The sequence below is a fragment of the Sinocyclocheilus anshuiensis genome, unplaced genomic scaffold, assembly GCF_001515605.1.
Source record: "Sinocyclocheilus anshuiensis isolate Anshui unplaced genomic scaffold, SAMN03320099.WGS_v1.1 scaffold2615, whole genome shotgun sequence".
NCBI lineage: Eukaryota > Metazoa > Chordata > Actinopteri > Cypriniformes > Cyprinidae > Sinocyclocheilus > Sinocyclocheilus anshuiensis.
The window spans coordinates 44382-61896 of NW_015552759.1; the positions used below are offsets into that span (position 1 = coordinate 44382).

Sequence of the window (17515 nt, forward strand, 5' to 3'; positions counted from 1 at the left end):
AATGAGGGCTGGAGGGAGAATGGTCTCCGGGGTTATCAATCGTTCCGTGGCCTGAGGAAGGGGCGACAGAGCGTCTGCTCTGGTGTTCTTGTGTCCGGGCCGGTATGTCGATGTCTCCACTCCTCCAGAGCGAGTTTGATGGCGAGAAGCTCGCGGTTCCCGATGTCATAATTTTGCTCCGCCGGGGAAAGCTTGCGGGAGAAGTATGCACAGGGATGGAGGATAGGAGGCTCTCCAGAATGCTGGGAGAGCACCGATCCCACCCCTACTGTGGACGCATCTACTTCCACAACAAACGGTCTCTGAGGATCGGGAAGCACGAGGGTAGGAGTGGTGCAGAAGGCTTCCTTCAGTCCTTCAAAACTTTGGATGGTTGTGGGCGTCCAGGACAGAGACTTGGGCTTATTTCGGAGCATGAACGTGAGGGAGGCTGTGTGCTGACTGAAGTGGTGGATGAAACGACGGTAGAAATTTGAGAATCCTAGAAAGCGTTGGAGTTCCTTAACGGTCTTGGGTTGTGGCCAGTATGAAGGCGGTCTTCCACTCGTCACCATGGCGGATACGAACGAGGATATAGGCGCTTCGCAGATCCAGCTTGGAGAATATACGAGCTCCACGAAGTTCCTCTAGGGTGGCCGGCACCAGTGGAAGGGGATACGGATATTTCACGGTTTGTGAGTTGAGAGTTCGGTAATCAATACAAGGCCGCAAGCCTCCGTCCTTCTTGCCCACAAAGAAGAAACTGGATGCGGCCGGTGAGGTGGAGGGCCGGATGAAGCCTTGCTGGAGAGCCTCCTTAATGTACTCCTCCATCGCTCCTTGCTCCGGGATGAACAACGGGTATACCCTACCCTTAGGGAGTTGAGCTCCAGGCAGCAAATCTATGGTACAGTCCCATGGCCGATGAGGTGGTAGTTTCGTCGCGGCCCGCTTACTGAACACATCCTGAAACGCCCGGTATTCACTGGGAATGCTGGGAGGTTCTGTGGGTTCGGGGCTCTCGATGGAGGTGGCACAGACCGGGAGGAAACCAGGTGACAGAGGGAGAACTTGGGACATACAGTGCTGCCGACAGTACTCACTCCAGTGTATAACTTCGCTGATGGTCCAGTTAATGATGGGTGCATGTTGGGTTAACCAAGGGTGTCCCAGGATGATTTCCGCTGTGGAATTCTCCAGCACCAGAAAAGAGATGAGTTCCTCATGAAGGCACCCAATGCGGAGCGTGATGGTGGGGGAGAATAGCTGAATCTTCCCACGACCCAACGGCTTTCCATGGATGGTGAGGATATTAAGGACATGGGCATATTTCAGCGGTCGTAGTTGAAGTCGTTGGAGTGTGTTACGGGATATGAAGTTCCCTGAAGAACCAGAGTCTACAAGGGCTTGCGCTGAAAGGAATTGGTGAGATGAAATTAATGATACATTCATTCTAGTCAAGGTAGCAATTTGAGGGCTGAGCTGGATAGTACTCACCGAGGGTCGTGAGGGACGAGGGATCTAGCTCACGTGAAGACGGGTTCCTTCTAGGATCGGGCTGAAGAGGATGACACAGAGACTGGTAGGTTTCAGGATGGAGTCCAGGTTAGTGAGTCAGGTAAGGAGTAGCGTAGTGAACTCAAGACCAGACGAAGTGTGACTGCAGTGACTGAGCATTTGAGCTAGTGTTGATGAGGTGGTGACAGGTGCGGCTGATTAGTACTCCGGTGATTGTGAACGGGTGTGTGAGGTGATTGGGCCTGACGAGGCTGGACTATCCCTGACAATGTGGTTAGGATTAGGATTAGGGTTTGTCTTAGCGTTAATTGCATGTAATTATGCATAATTAATTGTTATTATAATAGTAAGTACATGTAACGTGTAACAAGGACACCTTAAAATAAAGTGCTGCCTTTTACTCTTTTTTATTACTTTTTAATCTTCGTTTATTTTTTATTTCCATTTTTAATCATGTTTTTAATAGTTTGTTTACACGTTATTTTGATGGTCTTCTTTAGACATTCTGTTAACTCTAAGTAACTGTGCAACTATATGTCAACTAACTCATGATTAATTTGTAAATGCATTAGAGTATTAGTAGACTGTTAGGTTAAGGTTATTAGAATTACTTGCAAAGTTACTTATAGTCAGTAGAATGTCTGTTGTGGAGCATCAATATAAAGTGTTAGCAGTCTACTAGTCTACGAATGACTTCTAGTTGACATGTAGTTGCACAGTTAACGATAATAACCCTGATGTGTACAGTTTTGAACAGAAATAAATCAAGTGTGTACATTCTGTGTACCAAATTCTGTTAGATTGTGAAATAATTTAATGAACTCCAAATTCATTAGGACAGTGTTAAGAACAAATTAATGCACCTGCGCATGTGTTGTAAACTAGGCATATGTTTTTGTGAGAAGTTCTCTGTGCATATACATACTAATAATCCACACGACTATCAGTCAATGTCTTAACCAAGGCACTGTTTACCTGTTTTCCTTTAAAAGAGCCAATAGAGTAAGTGTTTAATACTTCTTTCAAAGCTGCTGATTTCACAGAAATTACACACTTCACCCAACATATCCATTAATGAGTCTCAGCCCCATTGATAACAGGACAACATATTAATGAAACATTGCCTTGGCAGGTGAAAGTTGACAATCACAGTGACTTCCAAGACATTGCGAGTGTTGTGGCCATCACTCAAACCTACACCACCACAGAGCCTTTCATTGATGCTAAATATGACATCAGGGTCCAGAAGATCGGTTCTGACTACAAAGCGTACATGTAAGTACAGCTGCACCGACACAGCTTACAGTAATAGACCATCTATCTCAAGCTGGTAGACCCTCAAGTCATTCCTGATCCATGAAATGACAATTAATGGGAACTGAGGCTTTCAAGCTTCAAAAAGGATGCAGAGAATGATCACAAAAAAAATCATAATATCTTATCATAATAGCAGTCTATGCATCTTCTGATGTCATACAATAGCAAATTATAATTTTCTGGTGAAGCATTCCTTTGATAAAGATTGGTGAAATCATTGCGCAGGCTGAATATGTGATACAGTATGTGTTGTGATTCACAGGAGAACATCCATCTCTGGCAACTGGAAATCAAACACTGGCTCTGCCATGCTGGAGCAAGTAGCCATGACTGACAGGTGAGTACGACAGATAGACATGCTCTGGATGAACTTGCTGTATTGGTGCAGATGTTATTACTCCACCACTTGTCCGTATATTGTTGAAGCAACATTGTTTGAATGACGGATGTGCTACTAAAATACTGTGCTTTTGGGAAACAGTCATGAATAGCTAATTAATTTCTCCACCAATGCATTATACTATAGTAAGTTATGACAGGGTTGTACAGGAAACACATCCCAGATTGGCTATTACAGAATAAACTATAGAATCGCTTCAGAATTTATTAGTCACGTCAATGTAGAGTTGGAAAAGAAAACTGCACATATGATCAGGATTTTGAAGTAGGCGTTCAACAGGCAGTTCATTTTATAACTCAACGTGAAGCGATCAGAAACCAGGAATTGGGAAAGTGAAAGCTCTTCTGTCCTGCAGGTATAAGCTGTGGGTGGACACCTGTGCGGATGTCTTTGGAGGTCTAGACATCTGTGCTGTTAAAGCCATACATGGAAAGGACGGAAAGGACTATATCACTGAGGTGAGAGCATAGTGACACAAGCACTGATTCAAACCACCTGACCTCTCATGTTATCGCATGTGAGCTGATAGGTGAAGATCAACACCAGACAATGTGTGATTCGTTTATAGTTATGAGAGGAGGCGTTGACCACAGTGACTGAGTATTGTGCCAGGACACAGACCAATGGGTGCATGCCTTCTGAGGTTTTGCAGAAAACACATAATTCCTTGCCAATCCATTGTTAGGAATGTGAGTCAGACATAGCAATAGTTCTTTGGAAGCTCACTTTTTTTGCTCATGCGAGAGAAGAACTCAAGTGTTTACGTTCTAAGGACACTCCTGTAGTTTTTCATTTCCTGCTAATATCCACACGTGCAGGTAATTTTCTTTACACTTGGCATCAAACAACAAACTTGGCCAAAAAATGTGGAAGAGTTCATACAAATTCTGCCAAAAGCAGCCAGTAAACCCAGTCTCATAAGACAGGCGTCACTGGTGTGATGTCAGCTCACCATGATTTGACCACAGTGTGTTTTGTTATAACTAAAAATAAATAGGTTTTGTTGTACTGGCATGACGTTTTAGAACTCCATCCCTGCCTTAAAGCAAAACCATTTTAAACAATATAACACATAACAGCCAGATAGGTTTATAGTCACAAGACTTTTAATTACATTACACTATTAAAAAGCTATTTTTCAGCACCTGAATCCACCTTTTACTCCTAAACCTGTAAACCAAACCACCTCTCAGCAATGACATAAAAGTACAGTCGCAATCTTGTAACAAAATGACTTAAATGTTGCAGTCGGTCACATGAGAGTGTAAGGATGGTTTCCCTACGGTGGTTCAGGCTGTAGGATTGCCGAATGACTAAAGAAACGTTATCAGCACGATGGTATAAAACTGTACATTTCTAGTCTATTACCACCCACTGCCACTTATACCAACGACGGAAATAAGCGCGGACAGGAAAGCAGAAGTCTTTGATAATTTTTGACCTTACAAGAGTCAATGGCATCACTGATGATTCAGGATTCCCACGCGTCCTAGAAAACCTGGAAAACTGACAATCTGACAATCTTGTAGTTGTCCTAAAAAAATTATCATTTTAAAAATGTAATTGTTTTCCTTTAGCCAAGAACGAACAGTTCACCACTGGCCCGAAACAATTAAAGGGTTATTTCACCCAAAAATTAAAATTCTGTCATTAATTACTCGCCCTCACGTCGTTTCAAACCCGTAAGACCTCCGTTCATCTTCGGAACACAAATTAAGATATTATGATGAATTCTGAGAGCTCTCTGACCCTCCCATAGACAGAAATGCAACTGAAATGTTCCCAAGTCCAGAAACGTAGCAAAGACATCGTTAAAATAATCCATGTGACATCTGTGGTTCATCCGCAATTATACGAAGCTACGAGAGTACTTTTTGTGTGCAAAGAAAACAAAATAACGACTTTATTCAACAATTCTTCTCCCCGAGGTACCGTCTTCCGCCATTTTGTAGAGTATCACATATGTACACAACATAATCAGCGTTGTTTACGTTCAGCATGCACGAGCTTTATCCTGAACATAAACAACGCTGATTACTGCCAAAATGACAGAAGACGGTATTATTTATTATTTATTTTAGCCGATCGCTGTTCTGGACTTGCGCACAAACTGTATTACAAGCATTTTCCAAAATGTCATCTGTGTGGAAATATTACAAAGTCTGTAAACAGGCTATTAACAAAGGCAAGAATGCTGAAGATGAACGCAAAGAAGCTCAATGTTAATGATGCTCAAAATATTGGAAGAAAAAACACAATACATTTTATAGCAATTGCTTTTTTTTTATTGCAATACCTTTTAAAGCAATACTTAAAATATTTGAAGGGTACATGCCAATATTACATTGTTTTCTTTAATATTATTATTAGCATTAATAATGAACTGATTCAATTTTTTTTCATATGTGACCCTGGAGCACAAAAGCAGTCATAAGTCGCTGGGGTATATTTGTAGCAATAGCCAACAATACATTGTATGGGTCAAAATTATAGATTTTTATTTTATGCCAAAAATCATTAGGATATTAAGAAAAGATCATGTTCCATGAAGATATTTTGTAAATTTCCTACCGTAAATATATCAAAACTTAATGTTTGATTAGTAATATGCATTGCTAAGAACTTCATTTGAACAACTTTAAAGATGATTTTCTCAATATTTAGATTTTTTTGCACCCTCAGATTCCAGATTTTCAAATAGTTGTATCTCAGCCAAATATTGTCCTATCCTAACAAACCATACATCAATGGAAAGATTATTTATTCAGCTTTCAGATGATGCATAAATCTCAATTTAGAAAAATTGACCCTTATGACTGGTTTTGTGCTCCAGGGTCACATATATGATTTATACAAATAAATATGTCTGCTTAAAAGAATGACGATTGTGAGATACAAGATGTTAAGAATCCATATATAACTACTTGTTTGAAAATAAGACTCAAAGTTATATATAATTCATATTAACAGGTTAATGTTTTCTCTGAGTTTTTAGAGAAATGCTTTACAATTTAACTGGACTGAAATAAAAATGAGATGAAAACACGTACTGAAATTGGTTCTAAAAATTTGTTGTAATGAATAATTAGGAGGCTGATATAATAGTTTTATAGTCATGGCCATAAACTGTATGTTTTTAAAGACTGCTCGAGAGAGGAAGATATTACTTTAGGGCGTGATCCATGTCTTGTATTTCTGCCATAATTAAATTACAAATGTCCTGGAAAATGATCACTGAAGAAGAGTGGGAACCCTGAAGCTGTGTCCTGACGCTTCTTGACACAGCTGTTTTTGACTTTTCCAGTGAGTGTAAAGTGTTTCAGTGAACGAGGAGTTATCACTGATTAACTTAATCAGAATCAGAATCAGAATCAGAATGAGCTTTATTGCCAGGTGTGTTTACACATATGAGGAATTTGTTTTAGTGACAGAAGCTCCACAGTGCAACAGAATGACAGTGACAAGACAAGACACAGATAATAGAAAGAATAATATACAAATATACAAAATAGACAATGTGCAAAATAGCAAAAACACAATATACAAAATAGACAAGTTAGTATGTAAAGTTCTGTTAGGTGCACATTTGAAATGTGTTAAATAAATAAATGTATAATAGTGTTGTGTGTTCCACGTTTATTATTACGTAAATGTGTCTTTTCCACACACAAAGAAACTGTACGGCTTCCAAATGAAATGTATCACTGATGAAACTGTAATCACTGCACACTAATGAATGAAAACTCCTGCTGTCCCGTCTTGTTTCAGTGAGACGGGTGTAGTGATGCTCAGGACTGTTGCACAAGCTGTAGTTTTTGGCGCTTTGGGAGTGGACATTTACAATAATGAGACATTTCTTGATCTCACAAGACAATAACATTTCTCAGAAAAATGCCTCATTTCCAACGCTTTCAGTAAATTAATTTTGATGTGATAAAAAAAGACAATATTTTGAGTTTCCATCATGGAAGGATGTGGTCATGATTGTTTTCTCCCTGTGGCGTGCCACAATGACAAAATCATCTCATTGTCTCCAAAACGGACATCATTCTTCCTTTAGCTTAGAGATATTTGTTTATGGCAAATAATCTCATGTCAGATGATGAACTATCATGTTCAAAGCATTTTTGTTGCTGTTGAAATGTTTTGCTTCATTATAAGAGTCTTAGTATGTTGCTATGGAAACTGTTTTCTATGTGAGCACAGTGAATGAACGCATCCTCATTGAGTGCAGGAGCAGCACATCACACACTACATGGATGGATGGATGGATGGACGGATGGATGGATGGATAGATAGATAGATAGATAGATAGATAGATAGACAGACAGACAGACAGACAGACAGACAGACAGACGAACAGATAGGATAGGATAGGATAGGATAGGATAAGATAGGACAGGACGGATGGATGGACAGACAGACGGATAGATAGATAGATAGATAGATAGATAGATAGATAGATAGATAGATAGATAGATAGACAGACAGACAGACGAACAGATAGGATAGGATAGGATAGGATAGGATAAGATAGGACAGGACGGACGGATGGACAGACAGACGGATAGATAGATAGATAGATAGATAGATAGATAGATAGACAGATAGACAGACAGACAGACAGACAGATTATAAATATAATAGACAGACAGATGGACGGACGGACGGATGGATGGATCTTCCTGTGTTAATGCTGCTGTGTGTTTGGCTGTAGGTGGTGGGCTCGTCGATGCAGCTGATTGGAGATCACCAGCTGGAGGACCGTCAGCTGATCACTGCCATCGTTCTGGCCAAGATGAACCAAGACTCGGGCCGCACAACAGCTCGATCCCCTCAGAGACCTCCAACCACTGTCCAACCTGCACAAGTACGCTCATCACACTCCACTGCTACAGCACTGCAACACCTCAAGAGTCGTGCCAGAAGGATTTCACCTTCAAAATAAACATTCAGTTGTAGTTTTTCTAAGAAAGTATTTGTTTGGTTTATGTCTCGTATCTTTTTAGAAAACTAGTATCACTCTCAGACAGGTTTGCTAAATAGTTTGCCAGGAAAAACCTGCTTAAAGTGTGTTGTTCCACATTATTAAAGTCCGTGTAAAGCAATATTAAAAATGTGTTCTGAGTTTGTCACACCACAGAAAAAGGTGTTATTAACCAACTTTGAATGATAGTTCACAGTCTTTGTAGCATGTTTCAGCAATACATTTCTAAGATTTATAATGTGTTTAGAAACAGTTCTCAGAATTGCCTTTAAACAGGCTTTAAGTGAGTTACAGTTCTCATGCAATATGGGGAGGAAGAACGATCTTACTGAAGATGAGAAACAAAAACAAAAACAACTAATATTTTGCAAAAACTAAATAGAGATTATCGAACTGTCAAAAGATCTGTGAGTGATTTAGAGCACAGAAGAACTTGGTCACATAAAGGCTTATTAAGGAAAGTTTCTGTCAAACAAATTAAAAGGGCAGCTATAAAAAGCCAGCGTTGAGCAGCAAACAGGGTTTTGTCTCTCAATGCAGCACCACTAACCAAAGCTCACAAACAGAAGCCTTTACACTTTCTTCAGAAAACTACTATTTGAATATTTGTTTTACTTGAAAACAAACAAGAAGGTATCCAGCCACACACAGAATCCAATACAGGCTGAAAAAGTGTAGCAAAACATTTTTTATTTCATAAATTTAATCGTGCAAAAAAGTGCAGAGTGCATGTGAATTAAAAACAAGTGGACACCTTGGAGCACTACAATTTTTCTCTAGTTTAAATGTTTGTTTTACTGAAATCCTTCTGATAATTTAGGACAGTATATCCTGAGATTCACTGCACCATTAACACACAAGAACTGTTTGGGGTGACCAGCTAAATAACAAATGCACAGCAAATTGCACAAAACATGTAAAAATATATGCAGTATTTTAACAAACAAAGTATGCTTATAGTATATTCACAGCTCTTTTGGGCTGCACTTGAACATAAAATGTCAATTCTGTCATCATTTACTCGCCCAAACTGTCTTAGTCTGTGCAATAAAAGTTTCAAAACATTGGAGATCAATGACTTCAAATGTATGGGGGGGGGGAGAGAGATCTTTTTTAATGTCTGAGACATCTTCTTTTGAAAATCATACAGGTTTGGATGAGTACATTTTTTTTAGGTGAACTGTCACTTTAAATTTCTCCTAAAAAATCGTTTCTGTGGCTGTTGTTACTCTTTCTGTCTAGTGTCGCCCCCTGGTGTGGGATCAGTGGAAATGCACTAAGACTGAAAACCATTTGAGTGTGTTTGTTTGTGTGTGTCTACAGAGCACTGCCTTAAAAGAAAGCCTGACTGACCCCAGCAAGACCCTCGGCCAGCGGCCCCCTCCACAAGGTTGTTTACAGTACATTCTCGACTGTAACGGAGTTGCAGTCGGACCAAAACAAGTCCAGGCAAAATGATTTCCACTGCCACAATTCCAGATACATGGTTCAGCCCACAATAAATCGAAAGCTCAGTTCACTGCTGCCGGTTGAGGTTAAGATAGTGACAGATGCAGTGGTTTGGAGCGTGTGCTCTTCAGAATCTGCCTTGACTGTGTCGCTCTCCCCTATGAAGTGTTTTTCTGTACTGTTCACTTTTCTGTCCTTGTTTGCTTCTGGTGGCTGCATTCGTTTCCTTTGTTAGTCGTGTGGTATCCAGGGTTGTCGCTGCCAGCTAAAGAATAATTCTAACTGTGCCTAAGCAAAGTCCAGTGCTGTGGTGTCTCATGTGGTCAATATGAAAGATTGTTGACCTTTTGTACTTTAACTTGTTTCAGTAAGGGTAGTTCCTAATCGTCTAGCTGAGATTTGCTTTTGGGTGTGTGCTGTAACATTTGTGTGTGCGTGCTATATGTGTGATGTTTTGTTTTTATTTATATAAATGTAGTGTTTGTGGTTTTGCATGAGTGATGTGCAAGCAAGCTTGCTGTTGTAAGTCCATGTGTTTACATGCTGAATACACAACCACGTGTATTCAATAACTTTCTTCTTTTTTTTTTAAATAAGATTTTAAAGTGTTTTTAGTACTTGCAGCATGGTTTCTAAAGAGGCGTCAGAAGGTAGTTCTTTGGAATTGTTTGAAGCTGTCTTAAACATTTGTTTTCTCAAGGTTACCAAGAAGATTTTCTTTCAGCCTGATGAACTGTAAACAGATAACCACGAGGAGCCATACAACTGAATGGCCATTACATTTCCAACTTAAGCCAGTCAATTTTAGGATCAGGTTTAATGAAGGTTTCAGAATAGGTTCGTTAGATTTAGCAGATGAGTCCTTCCTCCCATGACCTCTTGACTGTCAGCTTATGTTACATATCCTTCTGAGCAATACAAAACCTACTGTAGTGAAATTGTCAAAATGGGTGAATCACAAGAAACGTGTCAAGAAAGTGTCATGTTAATATATCACCCCCAAAATCAAAAGAGTAAATAAACTTATATTTTGCATAATGAAAATAAAGCCTATTTTACAGTTTTTCTCGATTGCTTAAACACATTTCTTGAAACTATGCCTCATATTCTCAAAACAGTAAACACAAATCCATAATGTCTCACCCAATTCCCCAAACATCCTATTTTCAGGTCAAAATGAAGCTCTACACTCAAAACCATTCACTCTTGCTGAAAAACCAAACTTTGGCCTCAGACATCACACACAAGCCCTCAAAAACACATACACTACAACATAGTCTTACACACTGGTGAGATAAATTCAAAACAATACTACAAAAACCAAAAACAAAAAACAGTAATAAGTTATGTTGCTTGTGGTTCTCCCCCTCAAGGAACTTTTCACATAATGAACACGTATACATTTGCACATTTTTTATTCCTTAATGTACTGTACAGTACAATACACCAAACAACAACAAAAAATATTCCGCCCCAGCATCACATCTTTGTTCTGGGTCAGGCCAGAGAATCTCATCCACATCACAGGCTATACTGGCCCTAGCTAGGCAGCGGGGGGGAAATCCTCTTGCATGCCTGATCCACCCCTGGCATCAGCTGAAATGTCTAGTCAGGCTTCTTCCATTCCATCGTCTCTGTGTCCTACAAAAATAGAAGTACTGATTACTGTAACTGTAACATCCTTTTTACAAAATGGAAGCAGACAGAAACTCTATCTGTATGTAAGGCAATTTGATGCATGTGTTGTAACAGAGTACAGCACTCAAAAGTTACAGTAGAGTACACTGAGGTACACCTACCTGTTTTCCTCCCTGAAGGTTCTTATGATCGAGGCGACGGTGAAGCAACTTAAGTTTGGCTGAACTCATTGCCCAGCCTCCCTCATAGTCATACCATGGACAAGGACATGGTCAACTAGTGGCACGAATTTCATCTGAGACTCCTTGTCTCCTTGCCCCTCATCCTCATCCTTCTCCTCTTCCTCTTCCTTCACCTCTTCCTCCACTCCTTACTGCTCTTGCTCATCCTCTTCCTCCTCCTCCTCCTCTCTGGTGTCCTTGACCTTTTCAATCACATCTCTCTGGATCCATTGTTCCAAAACTGAATGAACTGACTTGGGCTCTTTTATCTATCTATTGAAGGTTCTGATTGGTGTGTGATACATTTTGACTCTTAGTGTTTCCACCTGGGTAATTGTTTGCTAATTGAGCTCAAGCTATGCTGACTTGAGTGAACAATATTGAATGCTAGTGCTTTCTAAATGACAACATGGTCTAGGCAATGAGAAATGAAGGGATTTGTGTGTACAGTTTTGCAGTGACAGTTCAACAAATCTGATTCATGTGTCAAAAAGGGGAATAGTGTTTATAGTTTAGGGAAATGGGTGTGCTTTTTGATAAATGGCGTTATGGTTTTGAAATTTTAGTTCAAAAGCCTGGTGATAGTGTTTAAGCAATCGAGAAAAACTGTAAAACCATTGAGGTTTTTTGTATTGCAATTTAGCATTATTTTCATGATGATTAAGGGGGTAAAATGATATCACAGCATATTTGCTGTACTGCCTTTCATTTCTGACCATTTAAATGCAAAACACATTTGTAGTATTACACCAATTAGAATCACCACACGAATAATAGTAAATAAATACCAAAAAACCTCAAAGTAAAATATCTGGATTCATTACAGTAATGAGATTTTTCATTTTGTTAAATGTTTTCTTTATCTTTTGATTTTGTCGTGAAATGTGACCTAAACGTGTTTTTGTGACATTCACCCAAACAAGAAAGCAAATTTTAAGAGATCTCTTAAAATAATCTTATGACTATTTACACACCGATTTGAGTTTTTTCTCTCACAGCCATCACCTGTGTGTCATGAATGCAATGCAATTTCACAGTAGCGAGAGAGGTACCACTTTCTAGCCATTCAGTGGAGTCACTGTTTTTTATGCAAAGACATTCAATTAAATAAGCTAATATAGTGATACAGATTTGGCCTTGACGTTTAATAATGCAATATTTCACAAACAATGAGCTTTTCCAGTTGTAAAGACATGATTCTTAGTGTTCTTGGACAAGACTGAATATGTACAAGAGAGATGTCTGGGGTGTTATCAGAGTAGTGACTGTTCGGTATATTGATGCTTTTAACTGTTTTATCAACATGCAAGATGGTATCTATAATGCTCGAGAGGTATCTATGTTCCGAGTTTAAAATATGTCCTTATATTGCATGGGAAATGTTTACTTAAGTATATTTGCATGCATTACCAAAGAGTGGAAAAATCTGAAATATTTTTTGTGTGAAAAGTATACCTAATGAAATCAATGAATGTACTCATGATTCTTGTGAAGAATCAGATCTCCATCGCTATATGCTGATGTAGCGTCTCATAGTGTGCTCTGACTTTATACCCATTGACTTGGGTTGATTAGGCTTTGCTGATGTCACTGCCTCTTTAAATCCAGTACTTGGGTTTCACCTGTGATTACTGTCTGATATAGATCTAGTCTTTCCCCCTCATGTCCAAAGTAATAAAGCTCCCATTTCCCAGACTTACTGTTCTGTGTTACTGAATTATATTTTTGTTAGACTCATTTCAAATGGAATACCCTTTATGAAAGGCATGAGATTCTTCTGAGTGTCTTTGTAAACTTTCTAAAGGGTCAAGCCCACTGTATGTTCATTTATAGTGAGATAGCAAGAAACATAATCAAGTATTTTTAAACAAACAAGCAGAACCACAAGACACACCTCGCTCACTAGATCATTACGTAATTCTCTCTCATACTCAAGAGAACAAAGAATCTCCCACATTTTACCTGCTCCTGCATGTATCCCAACTGTCCCTTATGTTTTTTATGCACTTTATAAAGAACACTGATTTTGTATAAAACGTATAACAAAGTATATCTGAAACAAGGCAAGGCAAAACATCCCAATTAAGGCCAGGGGTGAACACTAAAAGATATGCAGTCTTTGTTTTAAATAAGGCGCATGCAGCCTCTGGGTCTTGGTTCTTTTGTATGCATGATCTGTTGCTGTGAACCTGCAGCTATTAGTCTTCACATCCACACCTATGATACTGCTGCAAGCTAACTGTCCCATCTGCTTGTTTAGAGTAAAGACTTTTCCTTTTGTTTTGTGGACATGACTATTCTTACCTTGGGAATTACCCTTTGTATGGTTACTTTGGCCAGTCTTGGGGGCGCCTTAATTTTTTTATCATAAATCATGCAAAGTTTCCGGTGCTGGATTTAAAACCTTCTTGCAAGCCTCAACGTGTAAAAATGTTATAATATGATGACTCTCTTTTGTACTAAACCTAGGGGGGGCAGTGAAACCCCAAGACCCACAACCTAAGAGTCAAGAGCCTACACCTGAGCCAGTCCCTGACCAGGAGCCTGTGCCCAAAGCAGGCCCTACCCCAACTCTACCACCCACCATGCAGCAGCCCAAAGCCCAGACTCAAGCCGCACCTGAACCCACTCCAGGGAAGCCAACGGAACTGCCCCCAAAACCCCAACCTCCCAAACCCCTTCCCCCAAAGCCTGTGCCTCCAGTTCGGAGGAACTCCAAGCCTCAGATCCAACCCAAACCCCAGACCCCACCTCCCACCAAGGCCAAACCGAAAGCTCAACTGGGCGATACAGATCAGAATCTTGGGCAAACCCAGACAGATCCAGTCCCTGCTCAAGAGCAATCCCCAGCCAAAGGCCCTGTTAAACCCCCGTCACCAGCTAAACCTCAGCTCCAGCCTAAACCAGTGCTCAGAGAGCAAGTCAAACCTGAAGCCCGAGCACAGACTACTACTACATCTGAAGCCCCTGTTAGAGCAACTGCTTCCCCTGCTCCCACCCCAGCCCCGGCCCAACCTACCCCAGCAAAACCCACCCAATCTCAGCCTCCTGTGGAGGAACAGCCTGCACCCCAGCAGAAGTCAACCCATCCTCTGTTGAAGTAAGCATCTTTTCACTTGGAGATCATTTGCTGCAAGGCGTGTCCATTTGAGCAAGAAACCGTTCTAAGGGCCACTGTCCTGCAGAGTTTAGCCCCAACCCTAATTAAAAACACCTGATCCAACTAATCAATGTCTTCAGACTCGCTAGAACCTTCCACGCAAGAGCTGACTGGAGCTAAACTCTGCAGGACATTGGCCCTCCAAGAGCAGGACAGGACACCACTGCCCTGCATTAGGGTGCTTCTCCTGGAGAAGTGGGATAAATCCCATACATGCATGCTATACAAAATACATACTATATGGTAGTGGTGGTAAACATTAACTTTGACATATAAAGTAGCCAGTATGCCTAAAGCCCAAAGTGTACTTAGTTTTTGTATGCATATGCGTACAGTCGAACACGTAGCCTTTCAAAGTATACTCCATTTGATGTTGTGCGTGAACGCGGGCGGTCGACACATGCGCTCTTAAAAGCTTCATCCATGTGCAGTGTCTGCTCTATTTTCCCCATAATTTATAACTGATAACAAATATTTTTGAACTGTTTTAAACCAAAGCTGGGTTATCCCATAACCTCTTGCTCACAAGTGCTTGTAAATGCAGCCGTCTGTTGTTGTTGTTGTAGTCTCCGCTATTTTGTTGTTGTTGTTCTGTCTCTTTAAATTCGTTCTCTACGGTGAAACAACAGCCTGGGCCAGTGTTGCCACCTTGTGGAACAACTGATTACTGCAAAACAAATTCAATGCGCATGTGCAACCTGCACGTACAAAGTATGCGCGGTTATAACAATCGAGTGGTACGCGTACAGTACATGCATACTATTCTGATGGCGAAATTTGCATCAAGCACACTGTACGCTGTCCCTCGCGTACGCGTAAAAATTGATGTACACTTTCGAAGAAACAGTGCAAATCAGTTCTCTTGCATATCAAAACCTTTGACATGCTATTTTCAGTGTACTACCCTGTTGAAAAAAACAGCATATGTTTTGAAGCATGGCAGCTGGTTTGAGCTGGTCCTTGATTGGTCCTCAGCTGGCCCTGAGCTGGTTATAAGCTGGTTATGAGGTAGTCCTGAGCAGGAGCTAGTTGCTTAGGACCAGCTTAGGACCAGCACATGACCAGCTTAAACCGGCTCAAACAAGCTATCATGCTTCAAAACATACCCAAACGGCATATGCTGGGGTTTTTTTCAGCAGGGTATGTTTTGGGACCCGCTAATCATAATGTAGCATAGTATACTGAATAGGACGGACAGTATGTGAGTTGGAACGCAGTCCTACCTTCCTGCAGGGATCAGCTCTGCTCCACCAAACCTGCTTGTGCTTTTCCATTGAAATCGAATCCTGTGATTGGCCTGGTTCAGAGCTGCAAACTCTGCAAGAAGGTACATCTCCATGATTGGGACTGAGTTCCTCTGCCTTCAACACCTTACTCTCGTGTTCATTGCACGACTACCCAAACAAAGGCGTAACTTCACAGACGATCTAAATTTGCCTTTTGCTTTTCCCACTGTTTTGCAGCAAATCCCAGTCCTTGACCAACGCCTTCAACGCCTTTGGCGAGACTTTCCGCTCCAGCAACGAGGATGAAGCTAAGGCGGAGACCATTCGAAACTTGCGAAAGTCTTTTGCAAGCCTGTTCTCTGACTAATGACAAAACCCCGCAGCCGAAAGGTGGCCAGGCACTCGAGTGACAGATATGCATCCTGGTCTGAGGTTAATTCCATGTAGCTGTGTACATTTAACCCCTCCTCCCAACTCTGCTGTAATTATCCGAGTGAAGGTTAGAGTGATGTACAGTGATTGTTCTCGCGAGATGTTGGTGTTTCCGTATTTTGAGTCGCTCTGCTCCGAAACACTGGGATTTATATGAGGAGGGAATGGCTCTTAAGCAATCAGTTACAGGAGGCTGGAGTATGCTGAATTCGTCTATAGCCCCTCGATGTTGTAGCTGTATCATGGTAGTGTGTTTTCTTTACCCAGAGACAAATATTTGTGACTAGTTTCCCTTGTTTATCCCCTGTAGTGTGTGTGTGTGTGTGTGTGTAACTACTTGATGTGTTGTAAGCATTAGCCAGTGAGACATTAGTTCAACAATACCTCGGAATCTTTATAAAAGCCCTTTCCTCTTCAAGTTTCCTACAATAATCAATGCTTGGACTGGTCTGTTTCAGTGCAGTGGTGGGATTTCAGTGGAACGCCTGGTGTTTTAGCGACATATCAACCTGTCAAGATATTCATGAGTGCCATGTTTATATTATCTCTGCATATTGTATTGTACTGTATGTTTAACATCTCAGGAGTTTAATTTGAATACATGTTTATTCCGGCGTCACACTGTTCATGTTGTGTTTTCGTTTTGCACAGTATTATTGCTTTGCATGACCCGGTGATAATTGTTTTCTCTGTACAAGTGTCAATAAACACGTGGCGCATCATTCCACTGACATACCAGCGTGCTCTGTGCTCTGTTTGCCGTCTGCCCATTATATGTACATTCAGCTGAAGCATCAAGTGGCCACACTTACTGTTGTGCATGTATTTGTAACCTTTTTGCAGTATTTGTTTGTTTCTTCACATTTTAAGAACCAGAGGACCCAATCAGTAAGTGCAAACAACAATACCCTGGCCATTCGGTTTTCAAAAGGTTATTGTGCTTTGGGGAAAAAAAATCATGATGTATTTTTCATGTACTTTGTGGCAAATAAAGCTTTAATCTCATCTGAGCGATGGTAAAAGTGAGCTATTCATAATATGTTTTGCCAGAAGGTGGCAGTAGATGACTAATGTTTTTGCTAACTGTTTATGGTTAAATGGTTAATGGTCAGCCTATGCCATCATAGCCCATCCAGAAAACCAAACTAACACTATTATACAAAATATGAGTTGGGGGGGGGGGGGGGG

At 40.6% G+C, this 17515-nt stretch overlaps 1 protein-coding gene across 2 annotated transcripts in view; it reads left to right on the top strand.

The window, feature by feature from the left end:
• LOC107667867 (synapsin-1-like) overlaps positions 1 to 16824 on the top strand; it is a 51977-nt gene extending 35153 nt beyond the window's left edge. For both annotated transcript variants that reach the window (XM_016459594.1, XM_016459595.1), the window contains exons 3-9: positions 2630 to 2772; positions 3077 to 3151; positions 3570 to 3672; positions 7932 to 8084; positions 9525 to 9591; positions 13979 to 14609; positions 16133 to 16824. In XM_016459594.1, coding sequence (XP_016315080.1) covers positions 2630 to 2772; positions 3077 to 3151; positions 3570 to 3672; positions 7932 to 8084; positions 9525 to 9591; positions 13979 to 14609; positions 16133 to 16262 — 1302 coding nt within the window. In that variant the 3' untranslated portion in view covers positions 16263 to 16824. The remainder of the gene's footprint in view (positions 1 to 2629; positions 2773 to 3076; positions 3152 to 3569; positions 3673 to 7931; positions 8085 to 9524; positions 9592 to 13978; positions 14610 to 16132) is intronic.
• Positions 16825 to 17515: the final 691 nt, after the last annotated feature.